General features: G+C 62.2%; 2 protein-coding genes across 3 annotated transcripts; one reads left to right on the plus strand and one right to left on the minus strand.

Annotated features, from left to right (window-relative positions):
- The first annotated feature begins 798 nt into the window (after positions 1–798).
- Positions 799–7,148, plus strand: LOC133351177 (uncharacterized). Its single transcript, XM_061566188.1, has 6 exons — positions 799–1,805; positions 1,971–3,879; positions 4,336–4,419; positions 4,943–5,026; positions 5,859–5,942; positions 6,284–7,148. Exons 2-6 carry the CDS (start codon positions 2,447–2,449, stop codon positions 6,369–6,371), a joined length of 1,773 nt encoding a protein of 590 aa, XP_061422172.1. The 5' UTR covers positions 799–1,805; positions 1,971–2,446; the 3' UTR covers positions 6,372–7,148.
- Positions 7,149–12,340: 5,192 nt separating this feature from the next.
- Positions 12,341–25,868, minus strand: LOC133351179 (solute carrier family 2, facilitated glucose transporter member 1-like). 2 transcript variants are annotated; one of them, XM_061566194.1, is made up of 11 exons: positions 25,747–25,868; positions 19,716–19,814; positions 19,390–19,550; positions 18,865–18,989; positions 18,321–18,436; positions 17,941–18,103; positions 17,362–17,549; positions 17,100–17,204; positions 16,547–16,648; positions 16,045–16,248; positions 12,341–15,522 (listed from the first exon to the last, which is right to left on the minus strand). In XM_061566194.1, the coding sequence occupies exons 2-11, from the start codon at positions 19,806–19,808 to the stop codon at positions 15,316–15,318; spliced, it is 1,464 nt and encodes a 487-aa protein (XP_061422178.1). In that variant the 5' UTR covers positions 19,809–19,814; positions 25,747–25,868; the 3' UTR covers positions 12,341–15,315. The 2 variants fall into 2 exon arrangements, with proteins under 2 accessions (XP_061422178.1, XP_061422177.1); XM_061566193.1 differs by lacking the exon at positions 25,747–25,868 and adding an exon at positions 24,005–24,453.
- Between the last annotated feature and the right edge of the window lie 894 nt (positions 25,869–26,762).

Consider the following 26,762-nt stretch of genomic DNA (forward strand, 5'->3'; position numbering starts at 1 on the left):
TGTTGGCGATGCAGCAACAAAGCCAGCCAGTCATCTCTGCCAGCCACGCTCGTCAGATAACAAACAAGCTAGTCCCCGTGCCTCGGATCAACACGGGTGGCTATGTACGGTGCAAAAAAAGTTCAGCATACATACTAGGTCAGCGAGTCATATAGCCAGCCAGCCAGTCATATAGCCAGACAGCCATTCAGGCAGCCAGCCAGCTCACGAGGCATAAACTAGAGTACATGGCCGGACTGCCTGCCCGCTGCTTCCGATGCAGTGGAGAGAGATGGCGAATCGGCGAGTCAACAGAGAGAGATACTTTAAGAGTCCACGGGGCTGCATGGAGTGCGGTTTCAGCCATCGCGTGCAGCAGCACTCGCACGCATAACGCAGTGATGACTGACACTGCGACACTGCGAGGGGAGGGTGGGGGGTCACACCTTGCCAGCAGAGAGTACTTCTCGCGGCGTTGCAATGTCCAACTTTTTTTGAATTCTCGAAATCCTTGCTGGAGACGAGCAACTCGCTAACACGAGACAGAATGGGTGCAGATGCCTGCAGCGAGATGAGAGAAATGCAGAAATAACGAGACATGTCACGAGGAGCGAGAGAGGGGGGGGGGGGGGTGCAGAGGAGTTGCAGGCGAGGGAGAGGAGTTGCCTGGGGGGGGGGGGGGGGTGCGCGCTGGGTCGCGGTTGCCGCCTCGAGGGTCGTGGCGCGGAGTCGCTCTCCGCTCCCACGTGGTCCTCATCTCACCTGACCTACCCCCCTTCCACCCCCTGCCACCACCTCCTCCACCACCCCTACCACTGCCTCCTCACCCCAACCCGCCACCTCCTCCACTGCCCCAACCACTTCCTGCGCGTGCACGCTGCGTAGTCATGATCACGAGTGACATCGAGCTCGAGGGTGTTTCCCAATCCACATGATTCGGGACCACCCCACGGATCGTCTTCACTCGTCCCCACGTGACGTGGTGACTGCCGGATAACACGAACGAGCTCTCTGCACGTGACACACGTGACACACGTGACACACGTGCGTAACCTCCCGTATAGCTTCATCAGACTATTGGAGGAGATGACATTAGCAGCACCCAAGAAGGCCCCGTACGGCACACGAGGGGGTGGATGGCCAGCACCACGCACGGCCACGTTTGTCTCCCATTGCTGATGTTTACACACCACATCAATGTACTAATTTAAGGCTGAGTCGACCTTCGAGAAGCCCAGGTCCGGTTCAGATACGCGCCACTTATACGAGTCGTGAGTCGGGAATCGTACCTCTGGTCTCTGCCGGGTTCGTAGGGGTTAGTGCGTTAACCACTGCGCCACCGCTCCCCACACGTGTACATGCGCGCGTGCACACCGGGCGTCTCCTCCGTCTTCATTTCAACCGGGGCACCCCAAGTCACGTGGGACGCGTCCACCATCGTCACCATCGTCACCATGGTCACCATGGTCACCATGGTAAGGCATTACCTTTAATTGATAAGCTGGGTGGCGCAGCCTGGCTCCAGGGAATCAATCCAGGAGCTGCGGTCAACATGCGTTCTATTTACGGGAGAAAGCTTTATCGCTCTCGCCAATCCTAAGTTTGTCCCGTGAAACAGATCTCAGGCCACTCCCCGTCGCCAGCCCATGACCCGCTAGGTTCGGATTCGCCTCCGACGCTCGGTCAACAAACGGCGCGGAGCTGAGACCGCTCTCATCTCGATCCCGCCCGGGCGTCGCGATCGAGCCAGGGCAGAACATTCCACATTCCCGGCCGAGGCTGTGAAACTCATCCACCCGCCTGGTGGAAGAGGAAAGGCGATAGAGGTGAGCGGGCGGTGTGGATCCGAGTTCACCGCTTTCCCACCGCTTACTCACCACTCTCTCAACAATCATTTTATTACTCACTCGCCACTCATTCACATCTCGCCATCGACCCGTCAGTGTGCCCATCACCTCGCCGTGTGCCCATCATCTCGCCGTGTGCCCCAGCGGTCGAGCGATGGAGGCGGAGGAGGAGGACTCGGAGCGAGCGCCGTGCACCGCGCGCCTCCTCGCGCACCGCGTGCCCCTCGTTCGCGCCCTGGCCGCTGGGCTGCTGCCCCCCGTGCTCGATTCGCTGCTCGGGGCGCGCGCGATCTCCTGGGAGGACTACGAGCGCGTCCGCTCCCACGCCGTGCGCCACGACCGCGCGCGGCAGCTCCTCGACATCGCGACGTGCCGCGGGGAACGCACCGCACGCGCGCTCTGGGGGCAACTCGAGGAGACCGTGGCCGCGAGGTGGGACTGGCCCGAAGACCCCGACGGAGGGGGCCCCGGAGTCGAGGGTGCGGCCGGCGACGCGAGCCAGGGGGGTCTACCTCGCGGCACCCGCGAGCTCGCGCTGGAGCTCGAGCCCCGTCGCGCGTTCCCCGCTCAACCCCGAGGGTGCGGGGTTTGCGTCGCGCAGAGCCGCGGATTTCCGGAGGATGTGCTCGACGGAGCCGTGCCGCTGGACGGGAGGTCGGAGCCGCGGCGCCTCTCGGCGGACGGAGCGGCGCGAGGCGCTGGCCCGAGTGGCCGGGAATCCGCGGCGTCGCGGCGAGCTGGCGGCGGTGGTGGACGCGCACCCGGCGCTGCGGAGCGCCTCTCGCTCCCCGCACCTCTGCGCCGTGCTCTGCCAACTGTGGAGGGACCCCCGAGTGGGGGAGCGCGGCCCTCCCGGCCTCACCGAGGTGTTCGCGCACCTCTTCGGCGCGCTCGGCCTCGGCGGCCGCGGCGGGGCCGAGGTGATGGAGATGGCGCGGGCCGCGTGGAGCGGGGGGTCGCCGACGGCTTGCGGCCGCTGCGGCTCCGAGGGAGTCCTCGTCCCGCTGCCGCAGCCTCTCCGCGGGGTCCTGCGCCAGTTCCTGGTGGCTCTTCACGCGGTGGCGCTCGGGGCCCGCGGAGACCTTCAGGCGGCCCTGGAGGCGGCGTTGGAGCGGCCCCTGGGACCGCGCTGGGAGAGAGAGGAGCGCAGGATTCGGAGCGACGGCAGTAGCAGCAGTAGCAGCAGCAGCAGTAGTAGCAGCAGTAGCAGCAGCAGCAGTAGCAGCAAGCGTAGTAGCAGCAGTTTTAGCGAGAGCGGTCATGCTCGTGCCAGTGGCAACCTCACTGAGCTGTTCGTGTTTGGGCTGTTCTCGCCCCAACTTCGCCCCTTCCTGCGACGCGTGGGATTGGAAGAGCTGGGGAATGGAGACGTGGGGTGGGGAGACGTGGGGTGGGGAGATCTGGGTTGGGAAGACTTGGGATTGGGAGAACTTGGCATGCGTGAGACGGGACTTGGACGTTTCGGATTTGGAAACAGAGGGAAGGGAAACGCGAAGGTGGACATCCACACACGACCTCTAAGCGGCTCTTGCTTTGTGGACGAAGACCTTTGCAGTGACACTGATCCTGCCCCTGACGAGGACGCCGATGAGGAGTGCAACGGTGACGACGGCGATTCTAGCAGCGATACCGCCGCCGAGAAAGATGAAGATGACACGGACTGCTGCGGCGGCGCGATTGCCGCTGCCGATGATGTTCACGACGACGACGACGATGACGACGACGACGACGACGTGCAAGAGGGGGTCCGGGGGATGCTGTGGGGGTGGCTGTCCCGTCGCTGGCTGCACGGCGGCTCTCCGGCCGGCGCCGTGTGGGCCGCGCGCTGCGCCAGGGAGCTCGGCTGTCCGCGCGTCACGCGGCGCCTCGCGGCGTCTCTCCGCGGCGGCCTCGACGTGGCCGGGCTGGCGCTCAGCGCCGACGAGTGCTGGGCGCTGTCCGCCGCCGCCCTACGCGCCGGAGCGCCCTGCCGCCTCCAGCTCCGCGACTGCCGCGTGGGACCCGGCGGGGCGCGCGCGCTGGCAGCCGGCGTGGCGATGATCCACAGCCTCGAGTGAGGCCCGTGTCGCGTCTCTCTGTCTCCACGTGTCTCTCTCTCTCTCTCTCCCGTGGTCTTGACTCGAGGTCCGTGCCGCACGCTTCTGTCCGTCTCACCCGGGTCTCTGTGCCATAGTCTATGCGCTGTGAATTGACGCGCTCTGTGCCATCTCCCTGGCCCGTGGCCTCGTGACTGTCTTCACACCGTCTGTGCCGTTTGTCGCATTGCCTCGGTCTCCCCGATGTGTCCGTCTCAAACTCGCCTGTCTGTGCCGTTTGTCGCATTGCCTCGGTCTCCCCGATGTGTCCGTCTCAAGCTCGCATGTCTGTGCCGCGTCTGGGCCGTCGCTTGGCGAGGATGCCACTGTGGTGCCACCCTCGTGCCTTGTGGCCGCGTGGAGAGCGACGCGCTCACAGGGCCTCACAGTCCGTGCTGCTGCTCCCCCCCCCCCCCCCCCGTGTTTGTCGCCAGGATGTTTGGGAACGGGATCCGAGACGAAGGGGCGAGGTGTCTCGCTCGGGCGCTGAGAGGCCAATCTGCCTTGCGAGTGCTCGAGTAAGTCACCACCACCGCCGCCGCCACCACAAACAACCACCAACTCAACAACCGCCACCGTACCAACCGTAAATAGCACAACCACCGCAACATCACAACCACTCAATACATACGCAGCCACTCAGTCACCACCACCACAGTCCACATACTATACATGCACGCACACTCACTCACACAAAGACAAAGATCACCCGTATAGCCTTGACAGACTCTTGGGGCAAGTGCTGTGAGCGAGCACCTATGAAGGTCGGGACGGCACACGAGGGGGTGGGTGGCCAGCCCCACGCCCGGCCGTCTTTGTCTCCCCAGTGGCGATGTGCACGCACCGCACCGAGTACCCATTTGAGGCTCAGTCGACCTAGGAGGAAGAGGCCCAGGACCGGTTCTCATAATTGCCACTGATTCACGGTAGCACGGCCACTAGCAAACATCAGGGCCATCTGCAAAATAATCCTCCGTGACAAGTCACGACAAGTACGATCACCCCCCTCCCCCTCCTCCCTCCTCCCCCCACGGTCTCCAGCCTGGGCTGGAACTTCATCACGGACGTGGGCGCCCAGCACCTGGCGGAAGCCCTGGAGAGGAACTCGACACTCGCCTGTCTCAAGTGCGTCTCACCTTCTACTCGACACACTGTGTGTTTACACTGTGTGTTTACATATACACTGCGTGTTTACACGTACAGAGACAAACACACACCACACGGGAGAGAGAGAGAAGCCCCGTGTAGCCTCCACAGGTTGTTGGGGCAAGTGTTGTTAACAGAGCACCGTTTTAAACGGGACGCACGCACCGCATTTGACCGCGTAAAGTGTCCAAGGCTCTCGCCGCTGGACGGTGGACACGAGACGGAGCCAGCGAGCGCCACGAGTTGCCCGACCGCCGATTTGGGGACGCACCGCCGAGATATCTCAGCGTGGACACGCGCGCCCCCCCTCGTCCGTTGTCAGCATCGCTGCTCTGCCCTCCGTTGGCGGCGCATCCACGGGGCAATGTTCAACCATGCCCCCCACTCAATGCCCAAACATGCCCCCCACTCAATACCCAACCATGCCCCCCACTCAATGCCCAAACATGCCCCCCACTCAATGCTCAACCATGCCCCCCACTCAATGCCCAACCATGCCCCCCACTCAATACCCAACCATGCCCCCCACTCAATGCCCAACCATGCCCCCCACTCAATGCCCAGCCATGCCCCACACTCAATGCCCAGCCATGCCCCCACACTCAATGCTCAACCATGCCCCCCACTCAATGCCCAACCATGCCCCACACTCAATGCTCAACTATGCCCCCCACTCAATGCCCAACCATGCCCCCCACTCAATGCCCAACCATGCCCCCCACTCAATGCCCAGCCATGCCCCACACTCAATGCTCAACTATGCCCCCCACTCAATGCCCAACCATGCCCCACACTCGCCCCCTTACCCCAGGCTCTGGAAAAACTGCATCAAGGACGCGGGTGTGGAGCGCCTGGTCGATGCCCTGGGATCGAACCGTGGCTTGCAGGAGCTGAAGTGAGTGCGCCCCCTCCTCACACAACCACAAACAAAGATCTCCCGTGTAGCCTTGAACAGGCTGTTGGGTCAAGTGCTGTTAACGAGTAGCACCTATGAAGGCCGGCACGGCGCACGAGGGGGTGGGTGGGTGGCCAGCACCACACCCGACCGCCTTTGTCTCCCCAGTGGCGATGTTTACACACCGCACCAGGTACTCGTATAGCAAGGCTGAGTCGACCTAGCAGAGGCCCATCACCGATAGTGAGCCGTGAGCGGGAGTCGAACTCGGGTCGCCGGGTCCATAGCGCGGTGATGCTCTCACCACTACACCGCCCCCCCCCCCGCGTCTCTCTCCCCAGCCTCTACGGCAATGAGCACGGCCCCGCGGGCCGCAGCAAACTCGACGAGCTGGCGACACGAAGGGCCGAGGTGACCCTCTTCTACTGAGATGACCCCGGCCTTCCCAAGGCCACATCGCGCCCAGCCGAAGACCGAGGAACTCGTGGTCAATCCACCGCTGGATGAAGCTCCCCCCCCCTCGCGTCCCCCCCCCGTCCCTCCCTCGCCACGTCGAGCGGGTAGCAAGGGTTATTTTGACCATACTTCACCAGGCTGGGCAGTGCGGGTTTAAAGGCGGTGTACCACGACACGTTACGGCACTTGGCCGCAGCCTATAGCACCTGGTTTGCACGGCGGTCAGCCATATCGCTTTGGTAGCCAGGCCCAAGCTTGCTTAGCTTGCGAGACGCGACGAGCGCTGGCGATTCGGCCATGTGCGTTGCAGGAACGTCACCCACGGTTCTGTTCCGTCCGATCGCTTTTTTTTTCCAAACAAACGTTCCGTCGATTTTAACGGCCGCGGCGATGCTGAACAAATATCAATGCGTAGCGTCGACGGCGTTGTGGGTCTTGGGTGGCTCCGTGGGGAGACGGAGCGGATTCACGCCCGGAGCCGCAACGCCCGCACCCCCAAGCATCTCGCAACAGCGCTCCCACTTAAATCCGTCCGGCGCACATCCCTCGCGATCTTCTCAGTCGCCTTTTTTTCATTCTACATGCTCGTCTCCGCCGTACCATCTCGTCCGAAGCGTTCCTTCATTTCTCTCGCACTGTCACCAACTGTGTGCGCCTGCTGGGCGCACAACGCAATCTGCAGCCCCGTTCAGACGACCGCCAATCTCCTGGGATTCGGTGCAGCGGTGGCTGGGAGATGTTAACTCCCTCGCCTGGTACGCAGGAGGTCTTGGGTTCGGATCCCGACCCTGACTGCCTGCTGTGTATTTGGAGTTTGCATGTTCTGTGGTCGCGTGGATCAAGATGGGTCCTATAGTTTTTAGAAACATGCGTTTAAGGGTATGTGACTGCGATACATTTCCACAAGCCACTTCTTTGAGCTGTCATTTGTAGAAAGGTCGCTTCTGAAAAAGCGCTAATTAAGCTCTGCAGCCCTGACCTGGTAAAATCAAATTTAAAAAAACACATCGGGGCCATGTTAGACGGGCAGACCCCGCCGCACACACACCACGTGGTCGTGGTGTCGTGTTCCACTCACGCGGCACTGGGGGGGGGGGGGGGGCAGCAGCAGCAGCGCTGAACGCAAGTCGGGCGACGCGAGGAGGCGGCCGGGTGGTGGCGCTGCAGCCGCGCACATGGCGCCGATCAAGCGCTGGAGGGGGGGGGGAGGCAAGGGGGGAGGGGGGGAAGGGGGGAGGGGGGGCAGCTGCGGCGAGGGTTGGTGGATCACCGCAACATGCTGAGACGAGCTTCCCGTGGGACGTCGAGGTGCCATGAGGCCAAAGACGGCGGTGCAGCGAAAGTGCAGGCGCCACCTGCCCCGACTGCAAATGAGATTACGCGGTTTTCTTTTATCCAGGTGCTGATTTTGAAAAAAACACACGTCATTGTCAGAAATAAAAGGTACCTTAAAGACAATCTTAATATAATCATAGGACTGCAGAGCTTTGGGCAGTTTGTAGTCGCTTCCTTCCAGCTTGTCAGTGTTGGCTCGGGTTGTTGACACATCCGGCTTCATTGCTGGCGACATAAACACCACACGTAAACACCACACGTAAGCGCCACACGTAGACACCACACGTAGACACCACACGTTTTAGTTGCAACGAAAAATCGTATCTTCAAATAGTTTCTTGCTGAAGGATCTGTATAGGCCCTGCACCAGGTACAACTTCAAAACGCCAGGGGCAAAGCCACTGCGGCCGGGCAATGTGAACCACGTGACTGTGCTGGTGCCGGGCAGCAGTGGGCACCAGGGGCGCCTGGGGATCGTCACGTGGCAGGGAACCGCAGCACCGCGACAGACTCCGGTCCGAGTGGGGCTGGAGGAGGAACAGCTGACGGACAGACGCACCGTGCAAATAGCATCGCACGAGTGACGGTGTTAGACACCGTTCAACGCTCCCATTATGACATCAATCAGTATGTACAATGCAGTTGTAACGCATGCCACACAAGAAAGCGTCACGACCACTTCCACAAGCCGACGATCATACCGCGTGCTCTGGGTCCGAGACTCTGCCGTGCCGCGAGCGCTGACATCGCCGCATTAAAACGCAGCTCGCGTTGAGCAGTTCTAGCAAATGTTTCTAAATTTAAATACTTTGCGCCTTAGTGATGTTCGCCTCTTGGCGTCCTCTGCTCTCACACCGGTGGAGAGACAAAGCCATAAAACGGAGGCCGTTTCCGCTGCAGGCCAATAAAAGTCTCAAGGACAACGCTCACATTGTCTAAGCGCGTGTGTTTTGCATATTTCGCCACGAGTGCCAATGCGATGGGTGTCCATTTGATGTTGTATCCGAAACCGAAACACCTCCTCCTGCAATTATTGCCGCGAAGGCCATGCCCTTTCGAAAGCAGTCGCCATGAAAAACAACGCATCGAACAAGTTTGTGGGGGTTATCGATTTAGCGGAGACATTGTAAAATATATTGCACACAACACATTAAACGTTCAAATTGAGTGCGTTCGAAGGTGCGTGTGGGGCATGCCAGGCGTTGAATCCCTGCCCTTGGCTGGTATCCACATCTGTAAATATTCTAGAGCGCGGAGCGGGTGCCCGAATCCTGGAGTTGAGCCACTACAGACCGGTTCTTTACGAGCAACAGCCGTCGTGTCGACCAAAGGGCTTACCCGAGTCAAGGAAAGGACACGGACACCATGCAGCAAGGTGCCCGTCAGAGCAATCAAACCAAATGAGTCGTTGTTCAGACCATCGTTGCACCACCACCCAACAATACAAACACACCGCGAGAAGCTTTGGACTTCAGTCCACGTTAAAGACACGAGCGCAAAGCATGGCATTGGACATTCCCAGGGGTGGGGTGATCTAGGCCCTACAGGTTGGGGTCCCAGATGCCGCCCGTGCACCCAGCGTTGTGCAGGCCACTGGGAGTCAATGGAAAGGCGGTCACGGATTGCGGCTTGGTGGACTCTGGAACTGTGCGACAGATGGAGCTTTTACCAAGTGGGGTTACTGGACAAATCTAGAGTTGCTGGACAGGTTTCCCTCCACTAGCGAGGCGCCGCCACACGGCAGCTGCTGCTGTTGCTGCTGCAGCTGCCATCGACACCTCTTTGTGATGTCATGCGGGCAGCGCGCACGGGCAGAGGGCCCCGTCACCACGACGAGGTGCACACCGCTCCACCGTGAACCTGCCGCGGCTCCCTCGACCCCCCCCCCCCTCGACCCCCCCCCCCCGACCCCCCCCCCTCTCGACCCCACACCCTTCGACCCCACCCCCCTCGACCCCCCCCTCGACCCCCCCCCCCCGACCCCCCCCTCGACCCCCCCCCCCCCGACCCCCCCCGACCCCCCCCCCCTCGACCCCCCCCCCTCTCGAACCCCACACCCTTCGACCCCCCCCCCCTCGACCCCACACCCCTCGACCCCCCCCCTCGACCCCCCCCCTCGACCCCACACCCCTCGACCCCCCCCCTCGACCCCCCCCCCCTCGACCCCCCCCTCGACCCTACACCCCTCGACCCCCCCCCTCGACCCCCCCCCCCTCGACCCCCCCCTCGACCCCACACCCCTCGACCCCCCCTCGACCCTACACCCCTCGACCCCCCCCCTCGACCCCCACACCCCTCGACCCCCCCCCTCGACCCCCCCCCCCCTCGACCCTACACCCCTCGACCCCCCCCCTCGACCCCCCCCCCCTCGACCCCCCCCTCGACCCTACACCCCTCGACCCCCCCCTCGACCCTACACCCCTCGACCCCCCCCCTCGACCCCACACCCCTCGACCCCCCCCCTCGACCCCACACCCCTCGACCCCCCCCCTCGACCCCCCCCCCCCTCGACCCTACACCCCTCGACCCCCCCCCCTCGACCCCCCCCCCCCTCGACCCCCCCCTCGACCCCACACCCCTCGACTCCCCCCCCCCTCGACCCTACACCCCTCGACCCCCCCCCTCGACCCCACACCCCTCGACCCCCCCCCTCGACCCCCCCCCTCGAACCCTACACCCCTCGACCCCCCCCCTCGACCCCACACCCCTCGACCCCCCCCCTCGACCCCCCCCCCCCCTCGACCCTACAACCCCTCGACCCCCCCCCCTCGACCCCCCCCCCCTCGACCCCCCCTCGACCCTACACCCCTCGACCCCCCCCTCGACCCCACACCCCTCGACTCCCCCCCCCCTCGACCCTACACCCCTCGACCCCCCCCCCTCGACCCCCCCCCTCGACCCTACACCCCTCGACCCCCCCCCTCGACCCCACACCCCTCGACCCCCCCCCCTCGACCCCCCCCCCCTCGACCCTACACCCCTCGACCCCCCCCCTCGACCCCACACCCCTCGACCCCCCCCCCTCGACCCCCCCCCCCCTCGACCCTACACCCCTCGACCCCCCCCCTCGACCCCCCCCCCTCGACCCCCCCCTCGACCCCACACCCCTCGACTCCCCCCCCCCCTCGACCCTACACCCCTCGACCCCCCCCCTCGACCCCACACCCCCCCCCCTCGACCCCCCCCTCGACCCCCCCCTCGACCCCCCCTAATGAGATGATCGGAGATTAGATGTAATTGGTGATTGGCCCGGTGCGCACGTGGCGGCAATGGAACAATGGATGGTCACGTGGTAATGTTGTGAAACTGCCTTCCCGTGGGCTGCGAGGAGGAGCCGCACCGAGGCTCAATCTGTCCGTTCTGTGGGATAGAGAAGCGCTCTTCACCGTCGCCGATAAGACACCATCGGTGCGAGGGCAGCCACACGTTTGAAACCATCGGGGGTTTGACAGCAGCACGATGACGCCGATGACGATGATGGGGTTGTGTTTTCACCATCTGTGTATTGTCAGGGACTGCACTAGAGGCCACCAGGCGCCGCCAGTGGCCCTGGGCCTTGCAATGAAGAACACCGGGATAGAGTGCTGCCCCCCATCGCACGCGTGGGACATGGGCCCGCGTCGGCTGTTCCCTCACTATGTAGTCCAGCAATGTTCTTGCTTGGACCCGGCATGCATCAATGATGTTGTGTGGATGCGCCGATGACAGAACACAAATCTAGAACTGGAATAGCGTGTTGGTAATTACAAGCCCATCGGCTGCGCAAAAATCTAGAAGCTTCCTGCCGTTATTATCGAGCTGATCTGGCCCATACCTTCCAATCACTCCAGACCAGGTGCCAGCATCATGACCAACTCAGGCATTGAAGTCACCCAACAAGATGACTATCCAGAGGGACCACTTTAGCTAGCACCTGTGACAGGTCATAGAAGGCATCTGACTCGTCAGCCTTCTCTGCATCCCTCCACGGATGTTCGTCTTCAGTGGGGGCATAAGGAACCACGACAACCACTCCTCGCCTCTGGTTGATGGGAAGGCGAGCCAAAAGTAGCCTGAGGCTTAAAGCTTCCTACACCTCACTGCCACTCTCCCTTCATTCTTTTGTTCAGAAGAAGAGCCACACCCTGTTGCTTGGCAGTCTCCTGCCCCGAGTAGAGGGCTGTCCACCCCTCATGGTGGCAGAAGCCAGAACCGGTCCACCGGACCTCCTGAATGCCACAGAGATCCAGGCGGTACCAGTCCAGCTCCCGACAGAGGAGTGGCAGCCTCTCCTCCGCAATGAGCGTTCGAACATTCCACGTGGCCATACGCAGTGATTTTTTTGTTGTTTCTGGAGGAGCCCCGAGGGTAAGGATCCACCAATTGGGGTTTGGCCAGGAGACGTCATAGATGCCTTTTCCCCAGCACAAGCTTATTAATTACATTTTTCGACGTGGTTTAGCGCTCACACACTCACTCACCCTGCACAACAGGGCAACAACACACACAACCCAGGCAGAGAAGGCGGCCTAGTCGGGAAGCCATGCTCCCCCAGCGGCCCTGCCGCCCATCCCATGGCGATGCATGAGCCCAGGAAGTGCGACACAAGAAGACACGAAGCCGGTGTGTGTTGGTTCTATACACCTAGGAGATGTTTACTTCGACACGGGCACACACACACACACGTCATCTTTGTAAACACTGGCAGAATAATTACACGGATCTCGTATTTACAATCGGGTTTTCGTGCCTCTCTCACGACACAAGCGCACTCTACACTGGAGGGGGGGGGGGGGGGTAGGCCATCAACAAGCCAGCGCGTCACGTTCACGAGTTACACGCCGCACGCACCCGATGATTGTTAAACCACCTGCCCACGTGCAGCACGGAGCGCCGTTTCTAATGGAGGTCTAGTTGTGTGTGTGTACGTGGGTGTTAGAGTGACCTATATATATAGACATTAAAAAAAATAAAGTGTTAATGTTATTCTGTTGTAGGTGTGTTTGTGGGTGCAGTCATCATTAGAATGTGTGCCCGTGCGTGCCAGCCTTCATTGGATGCTCGCCAACAGCACTTGACCCAACAGGTCTGTGAAGGCTGTACGGGGGATCTTTGTCTTGGACGCACGGTATCGTCGCGCTCTTGGCTTGAACACGCGCACTCGCTCACATCTCACACGTGGGACACGTTTAATAATCATCATCGGGCGCGCGCAGCTCGTACACACTTTTTTGTTTTTACACTTTTAAACGGAGAGCGGGTGAACACTGAAGAGGCGGTCGCGAGGTGGGGGTCGGCGGGTGGCGAGGGCTGGAGGCGAGGGAATAATCCTTGGACGTGACCAGACTGTTGCGCACGGGATGGACACACGAAGCGTGCGCCACAAAGACCCTCCTCCGTGTCGCCGCTAACAGACTGCGGGGGGGGCAAGTGCTCTTAGCGAGTACTTGTTAAGGCCGGAACGGCACACGAGGGGGTGGGGGGCCATCACCACGCCCGACCGCCTTTGTCTCCCCAGTGCTTATATTTACACATCAGGTACTCAATTAAAAGGCCGAGTCGACCTATGGGAGGCCCAGGACTGGTTCGGATCATCGCCACTGATGTTTGCCGTGAGCGGGAATCGAACTGGAGTCGCCCGGGTTCTGTAGTGCAGCGTGCTAACCGTTGCACCACCACTCCCCAGACATGTGCCACGTGGCACACACAATAACACCACGTGGCACACACAACACCACGTGACACACACAACAACACCACGTGGCACACACAACAACACGTGGCACACAACGTGGCACAAACACAACATCCCAACCACCACGAAGGGTCAGGGTACAGGGGGTCAGGGTACGGGGTCAGGGTACGGGGGTCAGGGTACGGGGTCAGGGTACCGGGGTCAGGGTACGGGGGTCAGGGTACGGGGGCGCTATAGGACCTCGTGCCACCGCATGGGCTCGGGATGGAGGCAAACCGAGCACCAATGTCTCCTCTCTGACTCGACAAGGAGAATCGGCATCTCCATGGGGACACGACGGTGTAGGCCGAGGAGGTATGGTAGGGCCATTCACGAGGCGGCCTTTCGCTTGGCACTCAAAACACGTGGGGGGGGGGGGGGGGTTCGACACCGCCCCCTCGGGTTACAAGCTGCACCTCCTTCCAAGCAACCAATGACGTGGGAGTTACTGTCGACGTTGGGCACGTGGTCACAATGGAGCTCTAGGACTGTGTACTGCGATTGGCAGGTGGCTTAGACCTTTTCACAGATACACAAAAATCCCCCCAACAGCCTGAACAGACTGTTGGGGGGAAGTGCTGTTATCGAGCACCTATGGAGGCCGGCACGGCACACGAAGGGGTAGGTGGCCAGCACCACACTCGGCCGGCCTTTGTCTCCCCGGTGGCGATGTTTACACACCGGACCGGGTACTCATTTGAGGTTGAGTTGACCTAAGGAGAGGTCCAGGACCGGTTAAAATAATCGTCACTGGTGTTGGTGGCCGTGAGCATGAATCAAACTCGGGTTCGCCGGGTTCGTAGCGCAGCGTAGCGCTAACCGCCGCGCTACCGCTACCCACACACACACACAGAGACACACGCAAACATGCGTACAAAGACATCAATGTGCCGACTATTGAGACACGTGAGCAAACGGATACCAGACGGACACAGGGAGGGGCCGAGGCGGACGGGCGTTGCCGCGCGGCGAGCGCAAGAGCAGCGTCGATCTTCGCGCGACGAGCGGCAACAACCACGAAGCTGTGCAAATCGCGAGGGGCGGCGTCCGGGAATGGGACTAGACTCAGAGGTATACAGGGTGTGGTGGTGAACCACTCGCACTAGAAGTCTTATTCAAGTTTTTAAATCACTTTAACAATAGTTATTATTCATATTATATTCTCTCTTTATTTTGTTTTCCCCTATCCATAATTCATTTAAGCTACTTAAAAAATAAATTCTTTAAAACCCCGCGTTTTTTTGTTTGTCGTTCGATCGTTTTGCTAGACGCGCTCCGCTTCGTCGTGAACCACACCTTGAACTGACGTTGAACCGACGTTAAAAAGAACAACAAAACATACCGACATTCAAACGCGGGTCCGTGTCTGCGATAAATAGCGGTGACGGCGGTTAGTACGTACAAAACGCAAACGGCAAATAAGTTACGAGCAACGGCTATTTACACGAGCGTGCTATGTACAGGGTACAGGGAGAGGGGGGGCCACTCCGGTGTCTGGCAGGGGGGCACCCAGGTGAGGGGTGGGGTGGGGTGGGGTGGGGGGATTCATAGCCCCCTCCCCCCAAATCAACTCGACCCACCACAGCTCAGCCGATTACGATAAAAACCACGCGACTCTGCGACACGCAAAGTCCGCGTGGTCGCGACGTCGCGATGGCTCGCGCCCCCTCCCCCCGGACCCCCACCCAGACAACGAGGCCCAGGACTGGGCCCTGCGTGGAGGCGGGAGGGGAGGGGGGGGTGGCGGCACCTCTCCGGTATCGGGCCGGAGGCGACGGCCGCGGGGGCGCCGCCTCGGAATTGCGGAGAAGGGCGGGGATGGCGCTGGTGGCGGCCGGGCCCGAGGGTGCGGGTGGGCGTCGAGGAGGCTCACACCCGCGAGTCCCCGTTGCCCTCGCTGAGGTGGTTCAGCTCGTCGGTGGGCGCCGCCTTGGCGCCGCCGGCCTTGTCGCGGAATCCCGACGCGATGTCGTCAAAGGTGCGGCCCTTCGTCTCGGGCACTTTGAAGTAGGTGAAGACGAAGAAGAAGACGAGGAAGCAGGTGAACACCACGAACACGTAGCTCCCCAGCAGCTCCTGCGGTGGCAGAGAGGAAGGGGGAGGGGGGAGGGAGACGGGGCCGTTATCACCACGCACGTCGCCACCACCGGCACGGTATCGCGGGATAAAACCCGCAGCGACCTGCTGCTCGCAAGCTCTCCCGGGGGGGTCTATCAGGCCTGCGGTGGGCGACACTCATCCCGCCGAGACGAGGGGTGGAGGAGGGCGGCTCGTCTGGGCTGCCAACCCCCTCCCGAATGCGGGAAACCCCGACAGCGGCCGACTATGCCAATGACGTCACCGGGCTCCGCCCGCCACCTCCCGTCCAGCGGCACACTTCGGAGAACAGAGGCGAGGGGGGCGTCTTCCCCACGACCATTTCCACCTCATCAGATTACTCTCAACGCAATCCGCTCGCTCTCACTCGTGGCTCTCCCCGCCGCTGCCCACACCACCTCCTCGCAACTCCACCGGATCCCCCCCTGCGCCACCCTCCCCCCTCCCCCCTGCCCCTCCCCCCTGCCCCACCCCCCCCCCCGGCACGGCGCGTGGGCCCACCTGCACGTATGGGAAGCACATGGCCACGAGGAAGTTGGACGTCCAGTTGGAGAAGCCGGCGACGGCGACGGCCGCGGGCCGCGGGCCCTGGCTGAAGAGCTCCGAGACGATGAACCACGGGATGGGGCCCGGCCCGATCTCGAAGAACGCCACGAAGCCGAAGATGGCCACGATGCTCACGTAGTTCATCCACGACGCGCTCGCCTGATTGGTCCATCGGGGGTGGGGGGGGGGGCACGGAGAGATCAGCGAGGTGCGGTCAGCCACGGTGTGCGTTTGTTTTTGTGACGAAACACTTGCCCGGCCGGATTACCCACAGTTCCGAGGCCTTGTTGCGGAGGCACGGGCTGCACCATCGGTACCGCCCCCACAACCCCTTCCCCCCCTCCACCTGGTGTGCTGCGTGGTGCGGTGCTGTGTGTTGCGGTGTGCAGTGCGTGGTGCGGTGCGGTGTGTTGTGTGTTGCGGTGCGGTGCGCGGTGCAAGACGACGGCTCCCTCACCTGCAGGACGAGCGACAACGTCATGGCGACGCTGCACGCGGCCATGCCGGCCAGGCCAACGAGGTGCAGCGAGCGACGGCCCGCACGCTCCACCAGGAACAGCTTAGCGACGCACGCACACACAAACGCGGAGACACAGACGGAGGGGGGGGGGGGGGGGACACGGTGTCAGAGCCGTCGCAGGGGAACTCGCGCCGCGTCGTCGCTCACGCCGAGTGGGAGATGCGAACCCCAACGAAAAGCTGGGGACAGAAACCACGCCAGCACGCGGCCGTGCAACGCTAGGCAACGCTAGGCCACGCTAGGCCACGCTTCCACCGGTTTGGTCCGGTTATCGAGAGGGTAGGTTAGGGAGTCTCTCCCCAATAGGCGCACAACGTCACAGCGCTGCGCAGCTCGTCGCACCGGCTCCACGCTCCACAAGTTACTGCGGGAGCCCCGTTACTCCGTCTCGGCAGGTTCGACCGACGGCTTAATTCTCGCGGCGAGCGCCGCTGGATTATCGCTGGGCGAGTGTGGCTGTGCGTGGTTGGTGGTGGTGGTGGTGACTCACCGAGACCACGGTGAAGGCGACGTTGACGATGCCGGCGCCGATGGTGGCGTAGACCGGCTGCGACACGCCGGCATTCTTGAAGATCCCCGTCGAGTAGTAGAAGATCTGGGAGGGGAGGGAAGGAGCGCGTCAGCACCACCGTCACCATCACCATCATCGTCACCACCACCACCACAGAACACCGCCCGACATGACCGCCACGGTTGCCACGGCCACAGCCATCACCACCACCACCACCACCAACCGCCACACCGCCACTCACCGCGTTGATGCCGGACAGCTGCTGCGAGAGCTGCAGCATGACGGCGACGATGATGGCCTGCCGGTAGTCGATGCTGCGGAAGAGGTCGGGGATCGCGACCTTGGGCACCTGCTCCATGCGCCGGTGCTCCTCGCGCATCTCGCGCATGTCGTCGTTCACGTCCGTCGTGCCGCGCAGCTTCACCAGCGCTGCACGCGCCACACGCAACACGCGGCGTTAACGCACGTGCACGCCACGCACATGCAACCAGCACGCCACTCGCACGCGACAAGCACGCCGCGCACACGCGACAAGCGCGTGGCGCTAACGCCATGTGCACGCCACATGCACGCGAGCGAGCAAGCGAGCGCCCAGCCACCAAGCACCGTGAACTAAAGTCGCCACATTTCTGGTCGGCTCAACGAGGATAGATGGCGAGCTGCCAGTGCCTCCCTCCGTGGGCCTGATGCAGTGGCTGGTGAGGCTAGTGAGGCAGGTAACTGAGGGAGCGACCGGCCGGTCAGTCAGGCGACCGGCCGGTGAGGAGTCAGACGACCGGGGGAGCGCGCCTGGCCGTGCCCGGGGTGCGCCGCCGCTCACCGTCGCGCGCCTCGTTCTCCTTCTGCTTGTTGATGAGCAGGAAGCGCGGGCTCTTGGGGCAGAAGAAGAGGGCGACCGCCTGCACCACGGCCGGCACCACGGTGAGGCCCAGCAGCAGCGGCCACTGCTGCGCCGTGCCCAGCAGCGATTCCAGACCCAGCACCTGCGGCGGAGGAGCGGAGGGGAGGGGGGGCGGAGGAGGGGTCAGCGCTGCCGTACGTCGAGGTCGCGCGTCGGGTCAAAAGGTCGAGTCGGCGGTTTGGAGGTCGCGTCGCAGAGGCCGGGTCGCAACACCGAGCCGGAACATCGCGGCATCGGGCGGGGTCGCGGGGTCGCTGTCAGGGGGATGGAATCGGGGTGATGGGGTCGTGGCGGGTTACCTGTGCCACCAGGATGCCGATGACGAGGCTGAGCTGGTGCAGGGTGCCCATGGCGCCACGCAGGGACGTGGGAGAGATCTCCCCCACGTACATCGGCACGAAGCCCGACAAGAGGCCTGCGCACGGGGGAGGGGCGGGGACATGGGGAAGCACACTCAGTACCGCTATTCTAACCCGCAGCCCGCACCGCGCAGAGCCGGGGAGAGAAGAGAATCGACAACAATTTAGAGCGCCGCGTGTTCAGAGGAGAGCCGCCGTGACTTCCGTGCGCTGCGCGTGCACCGCGCACGGCGCCTCACGAGGGGGCGCTGCAGCCCCAGCCTTAAGGCATCGACTTTGAGTGGCCAGGCGAGGGGACCAGACCGTGAGACTGGATCTATTGTGGCGCTGGCGACACGTGTCCCACCCCGTGTTCCCCCCGTGTCCCCCCGATCTCCCCCCGCGTCCCCCCCGCGTCCCCCCCGCGTCCCCCCCGCGTCCCCCCCACGTCTCCCGTGTGTCCACCTGTGTCCCCCGTGCGTCTCCGCAGTGCGTCTCCGCTCACCACAGTGGACGCCGATGATGAACCTGCCGACGATGAGCAGCTCGAAGGAGCTGGCCAGCTTGGTGAACGCCATGCACACGCCGCCGATCACGGCCAGGATGTTGTTGACAAGCATCGAGTTCCTCCTGTGGCGGGGTGGGGGGGGGGGGCACACGGAGAGGGGGATGACGACGCGCGGTCGTGCATGCGCAGCACCCCTGAAGACTGCTGGGGCAAGTGCTGCCCGCGAGCGCCTACGAAGGTCGGCACGGCATCACGAGGGAATGGGTGGCCAGCACCACGCCCGGCCGCCTCTGTTTCCCGAGTGCCGGTGTTTACACGTCGCGCCAGGTACTCGTCGGAGGCAAAGTTAGCCTAGGGGAGCCTCAGGACTGGTTCGGATGATCGCCATCATTATCGGTCGCGAGCGGCAAATCGCTGACCACTACACGACCGCTCCCCGTGAAAACACTTGCTCACACTCACATGTGCACACGCTCACACTCACGCTCACACACACGGTCTCACACACACACTCGTGCTCACCTGCCGAATCTGTTGACAAAGAGCCCCACGGAGAAGGCCCCGATCATGCCGCCGACAGTGAAGATAGCCACGGTGGACGACCACAGCGTGGTGAGCGTCGACTTCTCAACGGCATTGCCGTAGCGCTCGATCCACGTCTCGTTAAAAAACGACTGGATGATCTGTTTGCCGACATGGAGGGGGAAGAAGGGGTCACTCCTCGCGCCATGGAAAGGTGGAATTTCCACCACGAACTCACAGCTCCTCCCCTCGCTCGAGACGCTCTCCGTTTAGTGTCATCGTAACGATGTTGGCGATGCGGTGGTGACGATGGTGCGCCGACTCGCCTGCTCGGGCGCGTTGATCACGCCGATGTTGTACCCGAACGAGAAGGAGCCCAGCACCGCCACGATCACCGAGAACACCAGCACAGGCGTCATTCGTGCCTACTCGCACACACAGGTGGGGGGGGGCAAGGGCACACGAGGACGTTCATTATAGCGACGGCTCGCACGGGGACCGACTCGCGAGCGTGCGGGAGCCAGCGCGGGGCCATCGCGGCGCGGGTTCACGGGTTTTTTTTCCACTCCCAGCGGCAGGGGGCTACCGAGACGTGCACTGCGGGCGACGTCGCTCCGTCTCCCTTCATTGGCCGGTGAGGGGTGCGGGTGGGTGGAGTGGAGAGCGGTGGCGCAGCGGTTAGCACGCTGCGCTACGAACCCGGCGACCCGAGTTCGATTCCCGCTCACGGCCAACAACGGTGACGATTAATTCCACCAGTCCTGGGGCCTCCCCTAGGTCGACTCGGCCACAAATTAGTACCTGGTACCACATTGTGTGCCGTGCAGGCCTTCACAAGTACTCGCAAACAGCACTTGCCCCAAAAGTCTGTTAAGGCTTTACAGGGGAGCTTTGTTTTTGGTTGGGCGTGGATGTTGGGGTGTCACAGTGGGCAGCACAGCCGGTGCCCATCTGGGGGTCATCTCAAGGTCGGGTCAACCCGTGACGCCTGCGGTTCTGGCGCCGCGGCCTTTCCCGTCAGCCAGCGAGCCTATCCACGCTTCGCACGGACGGCCTCAAAGCGCACCTAGCCTGGCACAGGCATTACTGCAGACATCGACGTCACGTAGCGGCGAACGGGGGGGGGGGGGGCTGTTGGAAGCGGAGGGCTGCGATTGCGATGTCGTTTGTCTACCGCCCCACGTAGAGCCTCGTCACAACCCAGCGCAGCAGAAGGGTCCAGGCACGTCGGGAAGGGTTTGGCCACGAATTCCATGGTACGGAGAGTTGTGGGGGGCTCCGTGTGGACGGAGAACACCGGAGACACCCCAGCAGCGTGCACGCGAGGAGGCATCGACACCGACACCATCAACCCACTTGACTGTGCCACCTCGTGGCTCGCGCCTGCGTCAAGCAAGGCGCGCCACATCCACAGGTGGCCGGCCGGCTGCTCACTGCGTGGCCACGCAGTGACGGCGCTCATCACAGGCAGGGCGCGGTGATGCGCTCACACGAACAAAGACGCCCCCTGTATAGCCTGAACAGACTGCTAGGGGCAAGTGCTGTTCGCGTGTAGCAGCACCTACGAAGGCCGGCACGGCACACGAGGGGGTGGGTGGCCAGCACCAGGCCCGGCCGCATTTATCTCCCCAGTGGCGATTTTTATACACCACACTAGGTTCTCTGCATGCACGCATGCGCAGAGAGATAAGAATGCTCACACGTACACCACACGGTGCATACGTTCACTCACACGCTGACAATCTAGCCCACGTACTCTCACATGCACGCATGCGCACGCGAGTGAGCGTGCGTGCAGCGGCTGCGATGCGCAAATTCGTTTAACCTTGAAGAGACAGCCGGAAACGGAGCGTGCCGACTGCTGCTGCTGCAATTCCCCTCGCACCAACACGAAACCCTCAGACCAACCCAAACCTCCTCCTCCTCCTCACGCAGCCCTTGGCCACTCCACTGCTGGACGCATGGATGAAGGCCTGTGCTCTCACTCCCCACGGGTCGCGCCGCCGGTTTGACCTCGCCACTGGCCGCGCGCGCGGGAGGCAGTGGCAGAGCGAGCGTGGGGCCGGGAGTGAATGCCCCACGAGTCGTGGTGATGATGATGATGACGACACGGACGAACCTCTCCTGGACTGCGTGTGGTCACGGAGAGCCAGCGGGCGAGTTGCCAACTCGCTGCGATGTTCACATCACGGCCGATGCGATGATGATGATGGTGGTTTTGTTGAGTGACGGTGCCAATGAGTGCCGTGTCACCGCAGTGCAACAGCAACTGGCCACAATCAACAATCTCGCACGGGAGCTGGGTGCGTGCCGACAACATGAGGTCGGGAGACAAAGGCGGCCGAGCCGGTGTACCCATCCACACACACGAATTGTTGAAGCACGCAGAGAGGAGGAGGAGCCTCCATGGCACCCACGACTTTCCGATCGCAAGACGCGTCGCCACAAGTCCTCGGGGGTTTGCTCCCCCCCTGCCACCCGCACCACCACCACCCAGCACCACCACCACCACCAGCACCACCACCACCACCACCCAGCACCACCACCACCACCCAGCACCACCACCACCACCAGCACCACCACCACCCAGCACCACCACCACCCCCCCACAGCCATCACAACCACCACCCAGCACCACCACCACCCAGCACCACCACCACCCCACAGCCATCACAACCACCACCCAGCACCACCACCACCCGCACCACCACCACCCAGCACCACCACCCCACAACCATCACAACCACCACCCAGCACCACCACCACCCAGCACCACCACCACCCAGCACCACCCGCACCACTACCACCCCACCACCACCCGCACCACCACCACCACCACCACCCCACAGCCATCACCACCACCACCCAGCACCACCCGCACCACCACCACCCCACCACCACCCGCACCACCACCACCACCACCCCACAGCCATCACCACCACCACCCAGCACCACCCGCACCACCACCACCACCACCCCACCACCACCCGCACCACCAGCACCACCCAGCACCACCCAGCACCCGCACCACCACCACCCCACAGCCATCACCACCACCACCCAGCACCACCACCACCCAGCACCACCACCACCCTACAGCCATCACAACCACCCAGCACCACCACCAGGAACCAGCACCACCACCACACCACCCAGCACCACCACCACCCAGCACCCACACAACCATCCAGCACCACCACCACTACCAGCACCCTACAGCCATCACAACCACCACGACCACCCCACCAGCACCACCAGGACCCCACAGACACCACCACCACCCAGCACCACCACCACCATCCACCACCACCACATCTATCACCCCGACCCACCCCGGGACCCGCGCGCCCCGCGCTCTGCCGAGGGTATCGACTCTGGTTCGATGGGGGTAGTGGGGGTGGTGGTTCGATGGGGGTAGTGGGGATGGTGGTGGTTCGATGGGGGTAGTGGGGGTGGTGGTTCGATGTGGGTAGTGGGGATGGTGGTTCGATGGGGGTAGTGGTGGGGGTGGTGGTTCGATGGGGGTAGTGGTGGGGGTGGTGGTTCGATGGGGGTGGTGGGGGTGGTGGTTCGATGGGGGTAGTGGGGGTGGTGGTGCGATGGGGGTAGTGGGGGTGGTGGTGCGATGGGGGTAGTGGGGGTGGTGGTTCGATGGGGGTGGTGGGGGTGGTGGTTCGATGGGGGTAGTGGTGGTGGTGGTTCGATGGGGGTAGTGGGGGTGGTGGTTTGATGTGGGTAGTGGGGGTGGTGGTTCGATGGGGGTAGTGGGGGTGGTGGTTTGATGTGGGTAGTGGGGGTGGTTCGATGGGGGTAGTGGGGGTGGTGGTGCGATGGGGGTAGTGGGGGTGGTGGTGCGATGGGGGTAGTGGTGGTGCGATGGGGGTAGTGGTGATGGTGGTGCGATGGGGGTAATGGTGGTGCGATGGGGGTAGTGGTGGGGGTGGTGCGATGGGGGTAGTGGTGGTGGTGGTGGTGCGATGGGGGTAGTGGTGGGGGTGGTAGTGCGATGGGGGGTGGAGGCGATGCAGATGAAACGAGCCAATCGCGATGTGGCAGCGTCGCCACCACGAGGAGCCACCGACATCGCCCCGCGTGCCGCACAGAGACCCTGACCCCCCCGTGCCCCACTGCCGCTGCGCCAAGGGTGCCGAGTGGTTAGGGCCGAGTCTACCTAGGCGAGGCACGGGACGGGTGTCACGAATGCGCGCCAGCGCCTCCCGCAGGCGGTCCAAGTGTACAGTGCAGTGTACAGTGCGTTCAGACGACGTGGCGGGGCGCTGCCTCAATAATTAAACAACTCCCGGTGGTGACACCAACACCCACCCACCTCCACCCAGACCACCTCCACCTACCACCACCCACGTCCACCACCCAGACCACCTCCACCCACCACCCACCTCCACCTTCACCCACCTCCACCGTCATCCCCAACGCCGCAACAACCAACGAAGCACCACCCCTCCTTACACAACCCAAACACACAACCCAAGTCTTGCGTCACCACCCACACCACACCGCACACGCCACACACACACACTACACATGCCACATCACACCACACACACGAAACTACACACCACACACACTACACTACACACACCACACCACCACCCACCTTCTCTCCGGGCGACTCCATTTCGTTCGAGGGCGAGCGAGCTCTTGGCGAGGACTATGCGAGTTGTGTAACACGTGTAACACGTATAAGACGTGTGACACGTGTGAGCTGTGAGCTGTGCGAGTCGCCTCTTCTCCCCGCCGCTGATGGAGGACGCTGTTTGCTGCTCGACCAACTCTCGCCCCCGATACGACTCGAGCTCGAACCGCGCCAACTCAAAAACGTGAATGCGTAAAAATAATCTCTCTCTCAACAACAGCAGCAGCAGCCGACTGTTGCCGGGAATAATTATCGGCTACTAAATTTCTATTACGCTCACTGGTTGTTTATTGTTATTGTTGTTGTTATCGTTATACAAGCTGCGGGTGAAGACTAGACTAAATGTGCTGTGACGGAAACGAAGCGAGAGGATTTGGCAGGAGCCGAGTTTGGGCGAGAGTCGCTCCCCTGCCGCTTTATAGACGAGACGCTGCGGACACGTCACGTGCCAGACCCAACCTCCACGCGGTGCCACGTGACGACTCGTGCACACCCCCCTCCAGCCCCCCCCCCCTCCAGCCCCCCCCCCCCTCCAGCCCCCCCCCCCTCCAGCCCCCCCCCCCTCCAGCCCCCCCCCCTCCAGCCCCCCCCCCCCCTCCAGCCCCCCCTCCAGCCCCCCCCCCCTCCAGCCCCCCCCCCTCCAGCCCCCCCCCCTCCAGCCCGCCCCCCCTCCAGCCCCCCTCCCTCCCTCTCGACACGCCCCCTCGCTTGATCGCAGTCCAGCCCACCCCACCACCACCACCACCCCCTCTATTCAACAGCGTCATGCCCACACCACCACCACCAACCCCCACCCCCTCTATTCAACAGCGTCATGCCCACACCACCACCACCAACCTCTCTACTCAACATCGTGATGCCTACACCACCACCACCACCCCTCTATTCAACAGCGTCATGCCCACCCCACCACCACCAACCCCTCTCTATTCAACAACGTCCTGCCTACACCACCACCAACCCCTCTCTATTCAACAACAATGGGTAGCGATAGTGTAGCGGTTAGCGCGCTGCGTTATGAACCTAGCGACCTGGGTTCGATTCCCGCTCACGGCCACCAACACCATGAGGATCACCTGAACCCAGTCCTGCGCCGCGCCTAAGTCGACTCAGCCTCATATGAGTATATACGGTGCGATGTGTAACATTGCCGCGAGAGAGACAAAGGCGGCCGGGCGTGGTGCCGTGCCGGCATTCGTAGGTGCTCGCTAACAGCGCTTCCTCCTACAGTCCGTTCGGGCTACACAGGGGATCTTTGTGTGTGTGTGTGCGTGATCGTGCGTTCAGTGTGTGCGTGTGTGTCCGTGTCTAGGGAGCGGAGGCTCGTGAAGGACGGCCCCTGCTCGGCAGTTGGAGGGCAGAGGAGCGACGCTCACAACAACGAGCGGAGCGCAGGGCGGATAAAATACAGCAAGTTGGCACGATGGGCAGCACGGGTGGTGCATCTGGCAGTCATCTCAGTCGTTCGACCGATGGCCCCTGTATCTGTCCCGTGACTTGTCAGCGAGCCCTGACACTTCAGTCTAAGTGTGCCAGACTAGGTGCTCAAACGTGGAGACGTCAACCGCCATTTAGTAGCGAACGGCGATTGTTGTTGTTGTTGTGGGTAGCGGTAGCGTAGTGGTTAGCGCGCTGCGTTACAAACCAGGCGACCACGAAATCGTACCTCCCCTAGGTCGACTAAGCCCACATTTTTGTTTCACCTGATACGGTTGTGTAAACCGGGGAGACAAAGGCGGCCGGGCGTGGTTAGTGTTTGGTGATCGCCACACCGTCCAATCGATCCCGGCCTCTGCCTGCTCGCCAGGTGCTCGCCATCAGCTGATTCCCCAGCAGCTGTAACGGCTCTGCGCCGTGGGGGGCGGGGGGCCTCGTGCCCTTCGTCGTGGCCAGCGGACCTCGAGATTCGCGTTCGGCTCCCTGGACCAGGCAGCTGCTGCTGCTACTGCTGCTGCTACTGCTGCTACTGCTGCTGCTACTACTACTGCTGCTACTGCTGCTACTACTACTACTGCTGCTACTGCTGCTGCTACTGCTGCTGCTACTGCTGCTACTACTGCTGCTGCTACTGCGCCATCTCACGCGCGCGCCCCTATTGGACATTTGGGTAAATTATTCCCATCGCTCACCAGAGTCCGAACACAGATTCTGGATGTTGTTCTTCCGTACGGGCTGCTGGTGTAGACAGTGCCGGATTATCCCAGTAGCACAAGAAGCTGCATGTGCTACGGGCCCCGCACTTTCAAGGGCCCCGCGCCAAATGCTTTCAAGCTATCAATTCCGGTTCACTGATTCTGCACTTGCTCTATTACTATAGTACTATACCGCCTTCGACTTTTATGAACGATTGGGTGTTTAAGGTTAGCGATTTTTCGTATTATCTGGCTGTGTAGCAAATGAAAAAATACAATTACTTTACTATGCGAGTAAAAAATGTGTCTTTTAATATTGATGTGTGTTTTTTTTTTATTTAGGGCCGCTTTTTACCATCATATCATGCTACAGGCCCCGCACGAGCTTAATCCGGCACTGGATGTAGACGCGGAGCAACGACGACAATTTGACATTCAGGTGGTCAAGCCCCGACAACCGCGTCAGGAGTAGCGGAGTGTATCGCTGCAATGATGTCTCCTACTTCGTGTGTGTAGATGATCGGGGCATTGCGTCGTTATACGTTGCACGGTGTCTGTTCTGGATGACCGCAGTCGCACACCGGATT

Source organism: Lethenteron reissneri, chromosome 36, assembly GCF_015708825.2.
Source record: "Lethenteron reissneri isolate LAM-NWPU_2019-01 chromosome 36, ASM1570882v1, whole genome shotgun sequence".
NCBI classification, from domain to species: Eukaryota; Metazoa; Chordata; class Hyperoartia; order Petromyzontiformes; family Petromyzontidae; genus Lethenteron; species Lethenteron reissneri.